At 35.4% G+C, this 20,426-nt stretch overlaps 1 protein-coding gene across 1 annotated transcript in view; it reads left to right on the forward strand.

The window, feature by feature from the left end:
• Window positions 1–20,426, forward strand: part of BIRC6 (baculoviral IAP repeat containing 6) — a gene marked incomplete at its 3' end in the record, with an annotated part of 65,970 nt that overhangs the window by 33,723 nt on the left and 11,821 nt on the right. The window contains exons 11-17 of the mRNA XM_027681643.1: window positions 4,821–4,970; window positions 9,571–9,796; window positions 14,043–14,203; window positions 16,993–17,124; window positions 18,366–18,497; window positions 18,755–18,933; window positions 19,512–19,642. Of these exons, the coding sequence (XP_027537444.1) occupies window positions 4,821–4,970; window positions 9,571–9,796; window positions 14,043–14,203; window positions 16,993–17,124; window positions 18,366–18,497; window positions 18,755–18,933; window positions 19,512–19,642 (1,111 nt within the window). The remainder of the gene's footprint in view (window positions 1–4,820; window positions 4,971–9,570; window positions 9,797–14,042; window positions 14,204–16,992; window positions 17,125–18,365; window positions 18,498–18,754; window positions 18,934–19,511; window positions 19,643–20,426) is intronic.

A 20,426-nucleotide genomic window follows, 5' to 3' on the forward strand; every position in this document is an offset into this window, starting at 1 on the left:
CTGGTGCTAGGTATGTTTGAAGCCTCAGAGTCAAAATATTTATGCTAAAATGTGAAGCTTTGTAAAGAATGACTTGGATCTGAAATGTTTATAAATAACTGTAAGGCATAAAATTCAGGAACACTAAAAGAAAAAGCAAATCAAGAACCTCAACTATTAATATAACTTTTTAAATTCTGCATCCTGTTGTACATTTGAATACCTTCTTATACAGAACAGGATTTGCATAGTTTTTGTTGTCTTGAATCATAGTCATCCTTTAAACTTTCTGCTGTGAGTGTGTAAAATTTCTTGCTTAGCTGCTAGGTGGATGAAGATGGGGTTTTTTTATTATTGTTATTTTTTCTCAAATGCAGTTTTCCTAGGCTTCTTCCAAAATTCTTCCAAAATCACTTTGAGGTTTTTAATCCACTAGGTTTATTACCGCATATAGGATAGTGCCTGTAGTCTGACAACATTAGGAAGATATGTATTGAAAGTAGAATAACAATATTCATTGATGTATTCAACATCAATCCTTCTAGAAGGAAGCTTGTAGTGCAAAGACGTAAGTGAAAATGTTAAGTAGAAATTTTGGAACATAGACACGTTGGAAATGCTTGGATGTTGTTGGAAAACTATTCAGGAATATGATCTGAGCAGTATATTCTTTCCTGTTTACTTGTTTGGATGGTGAGGGCAGGGAAAGAGGTACTTTAATACCTGAAAGTTTTGGATGCAGAAAAACCTTTCTTTTTTTCTGCTTCTCCGGCTACATCATAAAATTTTTCCATAGCTGTCTTTTAGATATGACTGAAAAGGAACCTCTGTGTGAATGGGTGCTTAGATTTGGAGTGGTTTCATGTAGAGGTGTTTTAGATCTGCGTTTGATGTCATCCATCCTTGTGAGTCCCACTTCAAAATGTTACCTCTCAGTGTCAGCTTCAGGTACTTACCTGTTTCTGCAAGGATTACCTGGAGTTGACCTCTGGGAAGAAGTGTGCAAGTATATTCTTGGTTCCAGTTCTGTTAAACAAACATGGTGGACTTTATTCTCTGTATTTTGCTTTCTTCTCTTCCCCTTGGTCAAGGTAGACTATAGTTAATATTCCTCTTAGTAGTACTTTGTGTGCTATCGTATGGAGGTATAAATGTTTTGTGTTATTAATATAAGACAGCTTATTTTCTGCTTTTGTAATATTCAAAATGATAAGTACAAAATAAGTAATTTCTTTATTAACTATGCAGTAGGTATTGGTTTTGAATAGGGATACTGCTGTAGGGTGGTCTTTTGATGATATTTAAAGCCTATTATCTGGTGCTTAAGAGGATCAGATATAGTTTCTTGAGGATGCATAAATTTCCACAACTAGAGTTGTCACTGTCTTTCTGATATCTCAGTTTTCATCTTAACTTTTTTTTTTAATTAGAGTCCTACTAAAAAATTACTTAAGAAGATGTTCCACAGCATATGTTCTACTTTTTTCCTTTGTTGAATTTGTTTTGGATTGCTTCCTTACTTTAGCTGCTTAGCTGTGTTTATCATTCAGACAGTTTTGTTGACCTTTGCTTTGCGATACAGAATTAGGTAAAAAAATGGACATATCTGAAATTGTACCTATTTTAGTTCAATATAAAGATGCAAATCTCTGCTTGTGTTTTATTTTGGCAGTTTTGAAATTTGTTCATATTTGTGTTTCTGGGAGTATTTTTAAAAGGTCATAAAGATGTGTCAGTTTTCTGTCTTTTGTTGCTCTTGATGTTCTCCCTTGTGAAGTGTCTGAAGCTCTCTGAAGAAATATTGAATAGGAAGCCGTGGTGGCATTTCAAACAAATGCTATAAAAAGTAGAAATGTTCATGGTGTTCTGGTGAAGAAGGTACTTTCTGCACATACTGTCTGATTTGAGCAGGTGTTAAAATCTATACCATCTCTTTGAGTGCTTGAACTTCTAGTGAGTGAAGCATTGCTGGATTGTGCTCAGCTGACATTTTAAAATGTGTTACATTATAACATTTTAAAGGTGTTACATTATAACAAGAGTTTTTCTCATCACTCCCCTTTGTTGGAAAAAGTATTTTTGCAGGCTGGAGTTTGGTAGGTCAAAAGTGAGTTGTCTGTGCTGATAATTCTTATGGCAAGGCTGGCAGAACTGAATGGCATTTTGAAACATTTGAGAATTGAGTCTTCCAAATCTTGTACCTTTCATTTATAGCGGATTTCTTGCTCTTGAGTTGTAAGTAGTGTACTAATTACACTGTGTAGCTTTTTTCTGATTTAGTTTGGATATCTTATTTGTGCCTTCCCTGTCATTAGGCTTTGTCAGCATTGTATACTGTGTATTTGAAGTTCAAGAATCAATTTAGTATTTTCAATTTTCTACCTTCTTAGGCAATGGAGTCTAATAGGATTGGGGAGAGGTCAAGTTTTTACATATCAAAATTAGTGTTGGAAGTGATGCTGAAAGATCGTCTTCAAGTCAGGATCAATTACACTTACCCATTCAGCAGAAGAGTAGTGATCACCCTGGTTTTGAGCATCTTCAACATGGAGATTTAACAGCCTAGTCGTGAAATTTCTTCTGCTGCATGCTGTCCTTGATGACGATTTTTCCCCTAGTGTTTAGCCTGTATCATCTTTGGTCATTGGAGTCATACTGGTTGTACTATTCATTAGGAACATGGCAAAGAGATTTCTTCAAAAAAGAAGGGGAAGACAGAGTTTATTTAGATGTTGTTCTTTTGCAATCATTTATTTGCTCAAGCTTAGTATCTCCAATCCTTTTAAACTTTCTTTAGGGACTTTAAAAGAAAAGAAAAAATTCCCAACTCTTACTTACCTCTCCCAAAAGACCTGCACAACTCAGTCCACATGTTTCTTGATGAGATAGCCAAAACCAGGCACAGTAATCCTACAGATGTCTTTGAACAGAAGAATTCCTTAAGCAGCTCTGTAGTCTGTATATACCATGTGCATGTGTACATAATGGAATGTTTGCACTTTGGAGCAGGAAATTGAACGAGGTTTATCTTCTGACTCACAAGAGCCTCTTTTGCAGAACTGCTGGCTAGCTGATTTTTCTTCATCCCATAATAGCTCTTTTAATTATTTCTTGCTAAGCATAGTAACTTTCACTTGTCCCTGTTCAGTTGCATTCTATTTTTCCATAAGTTGGGATGAAATTTTATAGCTAAAATCTCCAAGAATAGTGTAAGTTGTGTTAGAGTGAGGTTTTGAGATAGCTCTCTTGATGACATTTTTCAAGCATTCTGAACTTGCACATTTAGAGCTAACCCGTTCTCTACAGCCCAGTGTCAAGAGAAGTAGGGGACTGTAAGTTGTCTAGTGCATAGTTTCCTGTGATATGGCTTTGTTTTCCAATTCCTTTTAACTGTTTGGATATTGTTTAACTATGTCCTTCAGCTGTGATTTGCTGATGATGATTGTGTCGTTCTTCCAGACTCCTTCCAGAGTGCAGGATACGTTCAGGATACTGAACATCTCACCAGATTGGCTTTGACTGCAGTCTCTGACATGTTCTCTAGCTTGTGCCAGTGCTGCTTTCCTGGAACCAGTAACTGTTTTGCCAGAAGGAAGCTTGTGGTTTATTTGAATGGATTTATGATTCTTATGTTCTGTTTGTATTACCCACCAAGTTCTTGAGTCCACACAAATTGCAGATTTTAAATACACTTCAGAATTAAATTACCAATGTTTTGATTTTGTTACCTGGTTTTTGAGGGAAATATTATGGTGCTGGTTTTCAACTTGTCTGCTTTGTGATAACTGAGTAAGTCAGTGTCAGCTTAGGGAGCTGGGATTTCTTTAGCCTGCAGAAGAGGAGGCTCAAAGAGGACCTTATCATTCTCTACAAGTGCTTGAAATGAGGGGAGGTTGTAGTCAGGTGGGGATTGGCCTCTTCTTCCATTTAACAAATGATAGAACAAGTGCACATGGCCTCAAGTTGCTCCTGGGGAGGTTTAGCTAGGATATTAGGAAAATTTCTTCAGAGAAGGGGTTATCAAGCATTGAAACAGGCTGACCAGGGAAGTGGTTGAGTCACCGTCCCTGGAGACATTTAAAAGACTGTAGATGTGGCACTTAGGGACATGGTTTAGTGGTAGACTTGGTAGTGCTGGGTTAATGGTTGCACTTAATGATCTTAGTGGTCTTTTCCAGCCTAAATGGTCCTATGACTTCTCTGTAAATGACAGAATTCATCTATGTGTATCTGTAGTGGTGAATAATGGGCAACTTTCTTGAATGATTTCAAAATTCCATCAATACATTGTGTCCATTGAAAAGTTTGGACTTGCTCTTTTGTCTGTTGACCTGATCAGTGTTGGTAATTCTAGGTTTGATGAAATAATGTGAAGAGCCACTTAGTTAGGAGAATTCAGAGAAATGAGTTGATTTTTCAGTTTTCAAATATCAAACTTTAAAAGAAAATTATGTAACCTGTATGAATGAGGTAGTGTAGGCCTTTACTTCAATGATGGAATATTTTCCCTTTATAAACATATTTTGGATTATGGAAAGTGACATAATGGTTATGAATTTTGGTCTCTATTGAGGTTTCCTGTGTTAATTACCTTTTAAAATGCCTCCCCCAATGTCTTACATTTAATGCCATTCACAACTGCAGTATTTTTGAAGTTCTGGTTAGCATTTGCCCTGAAAAAAAATTGTAGTAATAAAGCAAAATGAGTATTCCTGTATAATCTTGCTGGTTTCAGGTCCTATATAGTTGCTGTCATAATTGCATAGCAGTTCAACTTCTGAATTGAGTTTAGGTGTATGCCTGTCTAAACCTTCTTCTTTTGTTGTCTGTGATGATTTTAGGTGGAGAACTTCATTTCCTTCAGATTGGAGGGACCTGCGATGACATAGATGAAGCTGATATACTTGTAGATGGATCCCTTTCCAAAAGTGTAGAACAGTCATCAGAAGGCACCAAACCCTTATCTAATCCTTCTAGTCCAGGCATTACAGGTAAATTTCACATGTGTAAATGTACCATGAGTAAAAAAACTTCTGTAATTTTTGGAAGTTGCATATTTTCAAATATTTAGTAGCATGCTGCTTTATAATTTTTTTGCTGCCCAGAGTTGGAGTTCTCTAGTTGCTGTCACTGATTGTGTACAAGCATAATACTTCAGCAATTCCTGATTAAAAAACAAACAAACAAAACAACAAACCCACTTTTATGTAATTGACTGTTTTTCTAATCTCTACATGTGATTTTAAGTGTGTCAGACAGTGAGAAATGGGTAATTGTGCATTGACTGAGCTTCCCACATAGTTTAAATAGGCTCAAGATCTTTATTTGGAATTAAAATCATGTCTTTATTATGTAAAGTTGCCTTAAAGTTTCATGCAGAAGCTGTACAGATCTACTTAATAAAACTGTACAAGGCATGTATTTAACAGGTACTGTTGCACACAGTGGAATTGATACTTTCTGTACATCAGGCAGTGTAGTTGCTGTAGGTAAATTAAGCCTACAATGTGAACTCTTGGATTTTTGTTTTTAGCAGTTTGCCTGGGTTGAGCTCAAATTCTTCTGTCCTCTACATATTAGTTTCCTTCCTCAACAGGTTCTCTACCCTTGGACAGCAAGAAATAATTGTTTTGAATTGTCCAAATTCTGTTTTTACCCTAAACATCCTGTTTAGGTGTTGTCTTTCCTGAGGTTCTCATATACCTGACCTGCAACAATCTGCTGCTTTTCGTAGTCTCCCAGCCCACTAAGGTTAAATAAGTAGTTGAGCGAGAGGGTTGTTCCTTTTGTAGGCAAGCAGAAGGGGAGAAATGTGAGGAACTCTTCCTGTCTGTCAGGGAGAACAGTGAGTTTGCAGGTTGTGGGAGCTCCTGTGTGAGCCTCTCATTCTTTTCTCAGCGCTCATCAAAGATGCTTTAGTGTAGATCAGTTGCTACTGAAACTTAACAACAAATCTAATGTTGCTGGTTTAGCCTAAGGAAGATTTGAGTCATGCTGAGGTTTTTAAAGGGTGTGTGTGTATATATATATATATATATATATATATATATATAGTCTTGTTTTGAGTTTATAAAGGGAATTGTTTATGAGAGACCTGTAAAACTATTATGTTTTTGATTTGTTTTAACCTGCGGTTGTTGAAGATAGAGAAAGAAAGCATAATTGTTTTAGTTGGATTGGAGTTTGGAAGTTTTGGTTATGTCTGTTGGGACAGAAATAGGGATACACTGGGAATAGATTACTTAGTATATAAAATACAAAAATTAAATAATATAAAGCATGAGGCTAAAACAGTGATACAATGGAAATAAACTATTCATGTAGCTATGACTGTTTCAGAGAAATTATGTTAATTTTGTGTGTACATGTCTGTAATGGAGGGTGTCTTTGCCTGCAGCTGCAGAGGACAAAAAAAGCTGGGAGAGGACTGACTGGCAGTACAGGGACCATTTTGGATCATGGCATCTTTGTTGTCAGCGGGCTACTTGCTGTCTTTCTCCCAAAACCCCTGCTCGCTGTCAACCTTCTAACACTTTTAGTTGTGTTATGCTGTGTTTGTGCGATCCCAATTTTATTCTGCAAGAGTCGATCAAAAGAGGGAAGGAAAAGATGCTTTTTGTCATGAGATTTCTTATAAGCAGCATTACAGCAGTTGCTTTGAGGACTGAATTTCTCCAGTTACTCCCCGTTTTCACCAAAGAAGCCACTCCTGAAGTTTGAAAATCTCTAGGAAATAAACTGTTGTATGTATATGAGCAAAAAAGGTCTGTGACTTTCTTCTGCACCCTTCTTTTGCTAATGGTGAATAAAGCAAAAAAGAGAATATAAATATCAAGGACAGACATGTGCTTCCATGGATGCATTCCCTGTACAGTAGCTTATTAGCAGATTTCAGTGACTTCCAATCAAGTGGTAACTTTGACTATCCTAATGAATCAAATAGATGATTATTACTGTTTAAATTCTGCCAGTACTGTAAAGGGGATTTTTTTTCCCTTTTTTATCTCTTTCTCATCCAGCCTTCAGCATAGGCTTGAATATGGCTTATTGGAACAAGAAATTGATTTATTTATGCATAGATTTCAAAGTAACTGTAGCTTTAGATTGTCCACGAGCTGCAGGTCCTCCTTTAAATAGTCGTATAATTCAGACAGTGTAGTATTGCTCGATCTTGGTCTGTAATGCTTTCCAAAGAGTAATGATCAGATAAATTGAGAACTATTTTGCTGTACCATCAAACTGAGCCACTAAAAGCTGTGCAAGAAGCTTAATAGTCATAGGAAACCAGTGCTTAAATGAGGGGACTGGGCGGGAATTGTGGAAACCAAATGGTGTTTGCAGAGCTCTTAGCTGAACTGTCCAGGTTAAGGATACTAAAGTCAATAATACAAGATTCTCAGCATATATGTGAATGATTGCCGGGACTGTGCCAACATCTTCTGAGTCATTGTCTGTATGAATCATGACGAGCCTTTGTCCCCAACATTTATAACATCAGTGTTAATTCCCTTTTAGTCTTAAATACTATACAGCAGAAAAAAACATTTTCTTCCACTTTTGTCCTAACATGTTATTCAGACAGAGACATAGCTCAACAGAGGTTTCTGGGTTTCTCTTTGAGGAAATGAACTCCTGCAACAAGCAGAAGCTTTTGCCCATATGGTGTTCCTATATATTGTGGGCTTTGTTTGTGTGTTTATTTTTCTCTGTTATTGGCATTCTAGAATGCATTTGTTAAATTTTATATTCTAGCCTGAATTTACAACTTGGATGCATTTTAAATTGTATTGTTTTAGAAGGAAATAAGTTAACCATGTACTAATTTTAGATTACTATTTCCTTTTAAGGAGCAGAGAGTTTTTTGTGGTGAAATGACCTAAAATAATGCTTTTTTTTTTAAGTGAATTGAAAAAGATTATTGGTTTTCCTGAGCAGTTTAAAATCTGTTTTCAAGTTTGCTGTTACAACCAGCTTGCCGTAACATTCTATTAGAATATAATAAAAGTCTTATAATTTTTCAAAAGAAGTCAAGTATACTTGGCAACACGGGAAAGTTAAGTCGTTCATTTTTCAATTTTAGGGGTTGATACCACATGTATGTGGTTGCTTGGAATACTTTGAATTTGTATTTGTTTCTTTTGGAGAGGGAAGGAGAATGAAGCAGGAAAAATCCAGTCTAGTCAAAGATAGAATTGTTGTACAGTTTAAGCAATGATCTCACTTCTCATTGCAGTGTCATCCAGCTAATGAGGTTCACATTTGGCAGTTAAAAAAATGCAAGTCTCTGCCCTATTATTGAAATTCAATTTCTAAAGCACTTCTAATTTCTTCAGCATTTTCCTGCCTCCTAGACTGATGATTAGAAATTATTGTAGTTGCAATGAGAGTGAATTTTTTACTTGCCTCTGGATGTCTCACCTGGAACTCAACCTGGCTTGCTTTACAAGACAGTCTCTAGGTTCAGATTTCACTGGGAGGGTGGTATTTGTGTATTATCCCCCCAGCCAGGGTGGTGAAAGTAGTAGTCGGGTAGCAAACTTTCTCCTTTTGAAAAATATAATTTCTTTAGAAGTAAGAGATTTTCTCAAAAATGCATTTTTAAGAGAAAATGCTCAAAATACAAGAAAATTTATATTGTGCATATCTTATTTTCCCTTGTTTGTTTTTTGTTGTTGTGGTGGTGGTGGCTTTTTTATTTTTTCTTGGGTTTTTTTTGTTTGTTTGTTTTATGATTTTGGGGGTTTTTGTTTGGCTGGGTTTTTTGTTTGTTTGGGGTTTTGGGGGGTGGTTTTTTGGTCTTTGTCAGAAAATCTGATTATTTTTGGAGTTTCTTTGTGGTTTCTTTAGGTGTTTGGCTTCCTGCGATATTTCAGTTTTCAGTACTTCAATTAATATCCTTGTTTCCTCAGTACAAGGCTTGAATGTGAAGACAAGAAGACAGTATAATTGTCTAGGCCCAGTGCATTACATTTACTTTAAGTGCATCACCTAAAGCATGTTTGTTTTTCACTTACCCCTCTTTTAAGCTAAATTGGGAACCTTTCACAACATTCTAGTAATTCACCATAAAACAAATCTGTATTGATAAACAGGTACCAAAGTGATGTTTTAAACAGTGATAAAAATGTCACAATTACGTAGTAATTCTGTATGTCTATTTTCATGAAATATAAAACTTTTTTTTATCTGAGTCAATACAGATATTAAAAAAAAAATGTTTAATCAGCTTTACATCTTCAAAGTGTAGCTGGCTAATTACTTATGGCTGATGATTCTGGTTAAATCCCAGACAACATGCTCAGAGCTTTCAGTACTTAGAAAATTTATGCCAAATGAACTGCCTTCAAAGGATACTGGCTTCAAGGCTAGGGTTTTTTGGTTGCTTTGTTTGGGTGTTTTTATTTGTTTAGGGTGATGCTTTTTTGTGTGTGTTTTTTATTATTATTATTTTTTAACTGAAAAACCTTCATATAACATGTAGTTATTTGTATCTCTGGCAGTTTGGATATATTTCAAACTGTTCATAGGATGTTCTTGGGAAAAAAAAAAGAAATCTACGTAGTAATTCCTGTATGTTCTGTAATTATTCAGGAGTTGATCTTTTGGTGGACCAGCCATTTTCCCTTGAAACACTGACATCCCTGGTGGAACTGACCCGTTTTGAGACCTTGACACCACGGTTTTCAGCCACTGTCCCTCCCTGTTGGGTAGAAGTCCAGCAAGAGCAGCAGCAAAGGCGGCACCCTCAGCATCTGCACCAGCAGCACCACGGGGATGCAGCTCAGCACACTCGAACCTGGAAGCTACAGACAGACAGGTAAGGAGGGTGACAGCCCAGAAGGAATTGTGTGCATTGCTCAACTAGTTTGTATAGCTGTACGGTCACAAATTTCATGCAATTTAATTTTTTTTAACTAGTGTGCAAGTTTAAGAACGTGTAATTTTAAAGATGATAATCCCTACTTGGTAGTTTGCATTACAGGTCTTTATGAGATTGCCAGAGTTGTTTTAGTGGACCTTAAAACAAATTGAAACATCAGGTTTTGAATTGGGGTATTTTAATTTGCCAAATATGGCCATTTCATTGTATAATTAGACAAGCACACTTGCCAGAGTTACAGGTATTCTTGATATATTCTGTAAAAGTCTGATTCACCCTTCTTATGCATATACATGTTCTTAGTATATTTTTTTAATCAGAAAATGGTGCCAGTATGACTAATTAGTTGTCCTAAATGAAATTGTATTGTTGTAATTTATTTTAAAATATGAAGATAGAATCTAGATTTATGTCTGTTCTTGTGAAGTTAAATCTTTATATGTGAGACATTTACTTAAGCCACTACAGAGCCCTAGTTGTGCTACAACTACAATACTAGTGTGGTATTTTCATTGAAATGAACTGCACCAACATGGTATATGTAGTAGTACTTAGTTTCTAACACACAATGTGAGAATTTGGAACTCCTCTGGGATCCTAAATGCAAGTACAGCAGTGTTGCAGTCTCCTTTGAAGAGTTGCTTAAAACCTACCGGAAGTAGCTTTGCACAGTGGAGAAACAAAACATAGATATAAGTTTTATTGTGTGTTTTATTAAGGGATGTGCTTAAGACACTACAAAGATCTTTTAGGTCAAGCTGTTACACATCTGTTCCACTGATATGTAAGATTTGGAAAGGCCATACAGTGGAAAGAATGAAATGACCAAAGGGAGCTAGAGATCATACATGGGGCAGAAAAAGCGTGTTGTGGAAACAAGTGAAAGCTGGCATCTGATAATGAAGTATTCCAGGTGGGAAAACAGGTAATAGTTGCAGGCGTTTTCAGGGCTGACACCTAACAGTAACTGAACTTTCTTTAAATAAATATTCATAAGCTGTGGTTAAAAACTTGCAGTGCATTATAGGTTTTAAAACCTTTATCTATCTTGTGGTTTAGCTTTGTGTAAGTAAAATATTCTGTATGGAACAAGTGGAAAGGAGATGGTTCTTTGGAAAATAACTTCTAGTTAAAACAATTGATTATCCAAGTGTGCTCAGCAGCAGTTGAAAAGTAAAAGGCTACCAATATGAAGATAGAAGGAAGCAGACAGTGAAGGTAATTGCTGTTAATTGGAAGGTGATAAGTGGAAAATTGGCTTATGAATATTGTTTCATTAAAGGAAAAGAACTATGCCTGCTGCAAAGTAAACCAAGGTTGTAAAGAGGTAAAGTTAAAAGTTTTGGGTTAGTACTGGAAATCTTTGACAGCTGCTAAATGACTCACAATGAAAATTATTAGAGTTCCTTTGTTCTTAGGGTAGAAGCTTAAGACTGAAAGCAATGTTAGCTCTTAATTAAAAGTTATCTGGGAAGAAACTTTTTGATTTCTGGATTATTTTGTTGGTCGTTAATATGAGGTTCCTTTTATCTCCTCTTTGAGTGCCTCATGCTGATATCTATCAAGATGTGGGATTACAGGGTTAGATGGATGAGTAATGCAATTTGATATGGTGATTCTTTTGTTTCTCAAACAGATAGAAAGAGATAATCCTGTAAATGTGTTTTAGGGAATGGCATTATATTGTACTCCTGCTCTTTCAATCCTACTTCGTTTTTTATAAAAGACTGTGTAACAAAGAAAACAGAAAAGCAGAGCGTGGTTTACCTTGTGAATTATCTAAATATCAGTACTGTTCCCTCAGTGGTATTCAACTGAAATGTTGAATGGGGTTAATTCTTTTAAAAGAGATACATGAATTCCTAATGTGCATGGATAAAACAGTAACGTCTGAGTTTCCTGGCTTTTTCTCAGATTTATGTAAGGATGTATTTTATGTATTCATTTTATGGAGGCATATTTGAAAATATGTGAAAGAAGAAAGAGCTGTGTACTGATGTTCTGTCCAGTGTTTAAACTCTGAAAGTGGCTCTGCAGTTCAAAGTTGAATTGTAGTGGAAGAGCAGATGATGAGACGTTTTAGAAAAGGAATGAATAAGTGTGTTGGAAAATATTTTGTAGCTGGGAGAATGATGGTATATTGGCATTTAGAATACAGTATGGATTGTATGTTCTTCTTTAGGAAGATGCTATAGATGTAGAAGGGTGTCAGAGGTGAGAAGAGTTCCTAAAAGACCTTGCATGAGATTGTCATAGAAAAGTGATACTTATTGTGGATATACTAAAATATTAAGGAAAATAGTAAGGAGTAATTTTTTTTTTTTACTACTTTGAAACTTTGCACATGAATAAACAGGATGCACTTAGACTTACAGGAAATTAAAAAAATCTGTAAAGGGTATTTTTTTAACTAATCACAGAATTAGATTGTGAAGTTTATTGCCATAGGTATAAGAAGATCTCTTTACTGTTGGATTAGTGGGAGATGTTCATGGAGGTTCGTTATTCCATACATGCCTATTGAGCATCTGCTGCTCAGTTCTGTCAGAAATACATTTCTGGAGCAGACAAATAACAGTTGTAATTCACTATGCAATACACACTACAAAAGACTACTGCAGACAAAGTGGTTTATTATTCATTTCTGGGTTTGTACTAGATCTTTAACTAAAATTGGATGAGCAGAATACTACTTAGTCTTTCAGAAGTCTGGCTCCTTTGAATGTCTCATTTAGTCCATGCTTTGCATGACATCAAAAACCACCCCCAAATCTCTCCCTGTTTTGCACTGGGGTATATATTCTCCAAGCCATAGGAAAGGCACTAGTGATTCTAAGTATTTATTGTTACAGTTGCTTACAGAGGTTTTAGGGTTTTTTTTCCCCAGAGCCATAGGATAAATTTTCATTTTATTTTGTTTACCTGTGTTATTGTACAGTTAACTGAACATTCTTCACTGTTGCTTCTTAAATCATAACCACAAGCTGCCTTCTGTTCATCTTTCCTCCCAAAATCACTGCTTTTCTGTGTTGCTTGCTCTGGAAAGCTGGCATGCCATTTCATTACTTTTACGTGAAATCTCTTTTAAGTGTATTATATGTGCCTGAGGGAGATCTGGCCTTCAGGGATATTATTGTAAAGAATTAAATACAGTTACACCATTCCTTACTCTATTTTCAAATGGTTTTCTGTATAATACTCAATGTAGAGCATATTATTTGATTTAAAATACTCTTTTGTGATTGAGATGTTAGAAAGATATCTCAAAAATGTTTATAGCAGCAAACTCAGTTTCTTAGTGTTCTCAGTTATACCACTGAATAAGCATAGTCTATCGGTTACGTTTAAAAAATATTTATTGCTAAATTGAGAGGATCGGGAAGTTCAGTATTTTAAAAAATGTATGCAAACAGAACAATTGACAGGTGGTTAGTTTTATTTTAATTACTCTTTGAACCTTAGTGTGTAAAACTATGGAATGGATTATTGAGGGGTACTTATTATCTCAAGTTTACACTTTCAGTGTAAACCAAACTTGTCTTCAAAACAAAAATGTGACTTACTAAAAGAAAGCTGTGCCCGTTTTGCACAGTGCATCTGGTAAGAAGCACTTTTCATCCTGTATGAATTATCAAATGTGTTTTTAAAATAATTTGAAACTAGTGTTTTGAGTCTCTGGATGTGGCTTTCGTACTATTGGACAATGACATTGGCAAGTGTTAAACAACATCAAGGGCAGCTTAAAAGAGATTGCAAGGTAGGTACTTAGGATTGTGCTTTCATACACTTCACTGATTGGTAGTACACTTCACTTTTTTAATGTTGTGTTTGGAGGCTTTTTTCTCATACTTTTTTTTCATGGAAACCATGGAAACTGGTATTTATAGTAGTATGAAAAGGGTGCTGCAATGAAGGTAACAGAGAATCTTTACACTGATTTTACCCGAACATTGTTTCACCCTTTCTTATTGATTGGCTTTTTAACATCATTTTCACAAAATTAATATGGTTAACTTGAAAAGACACTACTTCAGAAATTCATGTGGATGTCAACTAGTGCAAAGTACATTTTTCTTCTTGTTGAAGACACTGTGCATAGATGGAAAATGCACTGTGTGATGCTTCCTGTTTGTTCTGAATTATCTCTTAACACTGGGTCTTTGTCTTCTTTTTTTCCCAACAGCAACAGCTGGGATGAGCATGTCTTTGAACTGGTTCTACCCAAAGCCTGTATGGTTGGACATGTGGACTTCAAATTTGTTTTGAATTCAAACATCACCAGCATTCCCCAGATTCAAGTGACTTTACTTAAAAATAAAGCTCCAGGCTTAGGGAAAGTCAATGGTAAGAAATAGCTTAAGTTAACTTTCAGAGCATTATTTCTTTTCTTAAACTCACTATTCTCTTTGATAAAAATTGCTTGAAATAGTGTAAGTATTCCAGTTTTACTTATTTCCATTTTACTGTATTTCTTAGCATCATGGGCTGTTTTCACTTACCATGTTTGAATGTAAACATGGAAACAAAATGTTTCAAAATCCTGACATTTATACAAATAAAAGCACATAGCTCAAAAAGATTGAACTCAATTATTCGGTACTGCTTGAATCCTACAGTCATTAAAAAAATACACTGTCAGTTGTAAATCATCTTAGAGATTGACTGATAAAACAAGTGGTGCTCTTCTAAGGTCTTGGTATGTAAAAAAAAATTACAATAAATCATTCCAAATCACAGAAGGAAATTATTTGCCAGTGAGAAAATGACAAGGCTTTTCTTGGTGGCAGCAGAAAAAAACTGGCTTCCTTGGGAATTCTCTCATCCTTTGGCTCATTAACTAAGCTCTGTGAAAGTTGCAGTATGATTTCACCTTTTGTTCCTTGCAGCTTTGACAGAGGAGACCAAAGTTAGGAACACTCTTACCTTGGGAAGACTCCTAACTGGACTGTGCATCTTACTAGCTCCCAGGGAACCTATGAGGGGGTAGTGTAATTGAAAAGTCAGTTCTTTGATGTGGAAGAGTTTGTGCCTCCATTGGGATTTTTCTGTGGTAAGAGTGTTCATTGCGTATCCTGCTGCCCTGTCTGCTAGGAGAGGAAGATATTACATGCAGCACCCCCTCTTATTGAGGCATTAATTGGTTGTCTTTGTCTGGCCACATCTTTTCCAAAAGCTTCTCGGAACTGAGTACTTCAGAGAAATCTTGCTGTCAGATGTTATTAAATTGGTTGCTGGATATAAAATGTGTTGGGGAGAACAGCAAGCATGATCATAAAAGCCCTTTTTTTTTTTCCTTTTTCCTAATTTTTTATTGCTAAGTAAGAGCATCCCAGTTAAACAAGGGTAACAGTGCTGTAAATTTCAAAAATGAATGCAGACATACCAAAGATTATGCACATGCTTCCATACAACTTCCCGTCCTGTAACATCCCCCAGTGTTTAACAACAAAAAAATGTGTCCTGGATGTGCTTCCTTTAAATACTGGTTGTTATCCAAGAACAAAATATTGTAGCATAGTAATATTCTTTGTGAAAAGTCAATTCTTTTAGGATACAAGATGGTTTAGATTTAGCAGAAGTGCTAGCTTTAACTGCAGGACAGCAGACAACAGGTGTTCTTTCAGTTTTTTCATTTTTTTTAATGCTTGAAGTAAAACCTTAATTTTAACATGTAGCAGAAATTTGTTCTGTCAAATTAAAAGACTGGATAGATAGGCCATATTGCTCTTCTGAATGGAACCCGCTTTGTTTTCAGCCTGAATTCAGTCCATTTGCAGATCTGGATGTCAGAATTAGTCTGAAAATATTCATGTGTGGAACAAAACAGTAGAAGAAAAGCTAAACTCTTTTCCTTAATGCTTCAGTTTTAAATATTTCTGAGCAAACAGTTTCATAAGTTGGTAATTCTTTGGAGACATTTGATTTTGCTGTGAACTAGATTGCTAGAGCTCTCTGTGAATGCTTTTCTGCACAGAGCTCTTCCAGAAAATGATATTTCACTTCCTTACATGTACTGGAATTTGTTTTTTTCTCTTATACATAGGGTGGAAAAAGCATGGAACGGGGGTCAGTTAGTCTGGAAAGGACTGGGGAATGTGAGAGCGCCTGCAAGGCAGCCTTGGCAAAGTCTTTTTTCTTTTTTATTCAGTAGGATTGAGGAGGCACAACTAACCAACATGTTCCCAAAGTGTGACTGCATTGCAGTTGTTTCCTCCCCTTTTTCAATTTTTTGAATTTTGGAAAAGGACCTTAGTGACATTTGCCTTTTTAATATGCACTATTGAATAAAGTAATAGGGCACTAATGGTTTCATTATAAGGGAAGACAAACCTAGATAATTTATATCTGTGATGGATCTTAACCAAAATGTTCTAATCCTAGAGAGAAGTCATATTCAAGATTGTTTGATGGCTCTTGAAAATTTATAAAAACCTCAGACTGAAATTCAATTAACTCCCCCCATTCCCTTCTCTCCTTCCATAGGGGGAGAAAGGAACTGAAATTTTAAGATAATGAGACCTAGGGAAGATGTACAGGGGAGAGTTTATTCAGTAATTTTTTTGTACGACAGGAACCCTGGAAAGAGTTAAATATACAGTGTGTAGTAATGGGAAGGCCAGAGGCATAATTCCTCCAGTTTGGAATTAGTGGTTCTGGTGTGGCAGTTATTTCACTGTATATGTTTCTTGTTAATTTGCTTGCATGTCTTCTTCATCTATGATTCATGTGATCCATTAATTGAAAAAAAGGCTGTATTTAAGTATTATCAAAATAATGTTCAGTGGGAGCAATCCAATTATTTTAAGTTTAAAGTATTTAAAGTTTATCAAACTTTCAATATTGGAATCTAATTGCTTAGGAGTAATCTGCAGTTGATTATTAGGGGAAAAGAATTTGGACAGTGTTAAAGCAAAACAGGCTCTTTAGAGCTCATTCAGAAGTATTTTTTTTAACCATTTGCTGCAACTTCAGTTCAATCCTAATATGAAAAATGTGCCTTTTTATTTTTGTGGGTTTGTATTAGAAATAGTGTTGTGGGCAGAAAGCCAATAATTTTGCTATGGGAACTATTGCTTGTGTTTTTCCTGAACCTTGAGCAATGTTTGAAATCTTGCTAATATTTTTATTTCCAGAAGCAGCAGTAGATAGACAGATCACATTTCCTTTGTCTCCAGCTCTTAATATTGAGGTGGAGAGAAATGGAAAACCAGGACTGGTGGAATTCAATGAAGAAATGCAGTATATGGATGTAGAGGAACCACAATGTAAGTTTTCTTTATCTTGTTATATTTTGTTTAAAATATGATCTTTTTTTTCTTTTTTAAATGATACACTGGAATTCATCTGCAAAGAATTCTCAGTCATTTAAAATATACTAATTTCGTATCTCTCTTCAAAGTTGTTTCTCTCACTGGTCTGTTTGCTTAATGAGTTGAAAGTTTAACACAAACACACCAAAAAAATCCCAAACTACTGAAGAGGTTTGTTGCTTAAAAGCAGATTAATATTTATTTGAATTTAGAAATAAAGTAGATTGATAGGGCACCTTCCTAACTAAAATTCTTACACTGTTCCAGCAGTATTTTACTTTGTTTCTTTAGCTAGGTTTAGTATAATTTTTCTTTGCATACCTGGCTTTTGCAGAGATTGCTGCCATAAACAAAATAAAGAATGGCTAAAGAATTCATAACTAGTCCTGTTGACTTTGAGTCACATCACACTGACTGTGCCTGTTTTTATAGCTTTTTGTTAACCAGCACTTTTCCACAAGATCTCAGACTGTGAAAGGCAATAAGAGTGGGTCTGAGTGAGGAGAGCTGCAGACTTAAAAATTGTCAGTTGTAGTGATTCAGTATTCTGGATTCTTTTTCTTATCTTTTTAACAGTCTTACTTTAGACTTTCTTTTCACTCACGTTATCAGGTTTGTCCTAGAGCATGACTAGAAAGATCCTTTCCAACCCAAACCATTCTGTGATTCTATGGCTCCAAGAAAGGTGTTGCAAAGGATGAGGGGAGGAATCAAAGGGGTGATAAAAATGCTGAAAGATGTTTCATGCTGAGAAAGGAGCAGCAGAGATGAGTGAATGATGATTTCAATAGTTTGAATATACCACAGGAGAAACAAATCAGTCTTCTTGTTTTAAATTTAATTATTCATTATGTTTTGTTTTAAACAGTTCTGTCCTGCTTCAATAAAGTCCAAGTAATATGTGGATCTGTAATATTGGTTCATTATTTCATCAGTTGTATATTTTCTGGCTTTGATAAGCTGGTCAACATATGTATTATCCACATTATACAGCTGAAAATGGTTTGAAAACTGTTGTTTACCTTTATTGATTTCACTGGAAAATGTCTAAAAATGAACCTCAAGTAATTTTTGATTTAGAGTTATGTGTATTTAGTGATCAGAGTTTGACATGGTGTATTTTTAATCCATGCAAATGATCAGATTTTGTGACAATTATGGCTAATTCATATCCGTGTTACTCATGTTTTTTTAAGGTCTTAGATTGTGTCCATTTCTGGAGGAACACAAGGAAGATATACTTTGTGGTCCAGTATGGCTGGCTACTGGACTTGATCTATCAGGACATGCTGGAATGTTGACACTAACAAGTCCAAAGCTTGTTAAAGGTAAACCAGTTTATTATGCTATTTGCATGAAGTATGTATGACTAAAGTGCATCTCATACTTCTGTAGTCAGACTTAGGTTTATTTATTTTCACATTGACAAATTTTGCTGTGTAACAGTTTCAAACTGATGATCAAGTACTGTAATTAATATGGTTGAGCTCTGCTTGTGCACTATATCTGTGAAGTTGAAATCTGTTTACAACTTGCCTTATTATGCAAATTCTCCCTCCCTCCCTTTTTTTCCCCCCACTTTTAGGCATGGCTGGTGGCAAGTATCGTTCATTTTTAATTCATGTTAAAGCAGTAAATGACAGAGGAACAGAAGAAATCTGCAATGGTGGCATTAGACCTGTTGTTAGAATACCACCTCTAAAACCTCAGACTAACAAGGGCCATTCACTTGCTTCGTTGTTGGCAAAAGTTGCAGCAGGCAAGGTAATGACAAGCCAAGGAAGACGTGTGTTAGTTGTAGACTTGGTGTGATTTATGTGATCTGAACACCAAACAGCTGTTAGGAGAATTAAGATCCATTAAAAATTGCTTTGTAAACATGACACTGTGTTGACACCCTCAAGAATTAGAGTTCAACATCTCTTAAGTTGTTTGTTTTGTGCATATTTAGTTGAAAAGGTCTGTTCTGTACTTTCACATTCTGAGCGCTTGTTTTTGAAACTTCTGTTTCCCTGAGTATTTTCAGTTGCTGATATGCCTCCCCCTCCTACGAAGATTTGTGTGTTTGTGTGTATTTTACTCTTGATCATTGTAGTTCTAAGATTGGATGATATGACACATCTTGAGGATGTTATTGGAATGGTTAGGACGTTATAGATTACAGAACATTATTAAATTTGTTGTTCTATATTAAAGCAATTAGTGAACAAAATTAGTTTATTTTAGTACAATGCTCAAGCTGAGAGATTTTACTGAACGATTTGCATTTCACTGAACAAGGTATAAAAATCAATCAAAATCAATGTGATTTTTAAATGTTATTTTTTTCCAAAAAAAATCAGGAAAAGCCATCCAGCAAAATTGAAGGCACTAATTCTTCAAGAAAATCAGATAATCTGCGAGGCTGTGACTTACTTCAAGAAGTCTCTGTAACAATTCGAAGATTTAAAAAAACTTCAATTTCAAAGGAAAGGTTAGTAGGTGTTTTTTAATCTGAAGAAATATTAGCTTTAGTTACACTTATCATAAAAAGTTTAGTCCTCAAAATAGCTTGGGTCAGGCCACTGTTTCAAGTTGTCATTTCATAAGCTTATTTTGTTTGGAAAATCCTATAAATTATGAGTTAGAGGGCACTGTTCTGTGCAAATTGTGGTAGAAAAACATTGTGCAGGAAATTATATGTTGAGTGATTATTTTGCCTGACTTGAAAAAGCAAATAAGTTTTCTGGGTAAAGTAGATAAATTATCTGGACAGATTTTTTTTAAAGGAAGCATCTTCCCTTTCTATTTCCACATTGTCTGGTTTCTTAGAGCAGAGATTATATTATTTGTTGAAAAATTTAGAATCAATTATAACTAACAAATTGTTACTCAAAGAAGTGGTTAAAGTCTCTGGATTGGTACTGCAGACCTCAATGCAAAGAATATAGTATTTAAAGTGTATTACCAGCTGCCACCCTACAATGGTGGCACTGACTGCAGTGGGCATAAAGAGGTCAAAGAGGCCGCAAAGAGGTATGTGCAAATGTTTGCTAAAGAGTGTTGTGGATGGTGAAAGTTTGTTTACGTTTAGAAGTTGCTAGACAAGTTAATAGGAGGAAAAAATTCACAGATTACTAGGTATATAGTAAAATAGGAAGTTCTACGAGCAGAAAATAGGAAGATTGGGAATGTGTGCATGGAAGGTATTATATATGCTTGTGTACTGGTTTTACGCTTATCTAGCATTCTCTGTTTTGCTGCTCTTATGACAGGAT

Source organism: Neopelma chrysocephalum, unplaced genomic scaffold (genome assembly GCF_003984885.1).
Source record: "Neopelma chrysocephalum unplaced genomic scaffold, ASM398488v2 Primary Assembly neopelma1_61, whole genome shotgun sequence".
NCBI classification, from domain to species: domain Eukaryota; kingdom Metazoa; phylum Chordata; class Aves; order Passeriformes; family Pipridae; genus Neopelma; species Neopelma chrysocephalum.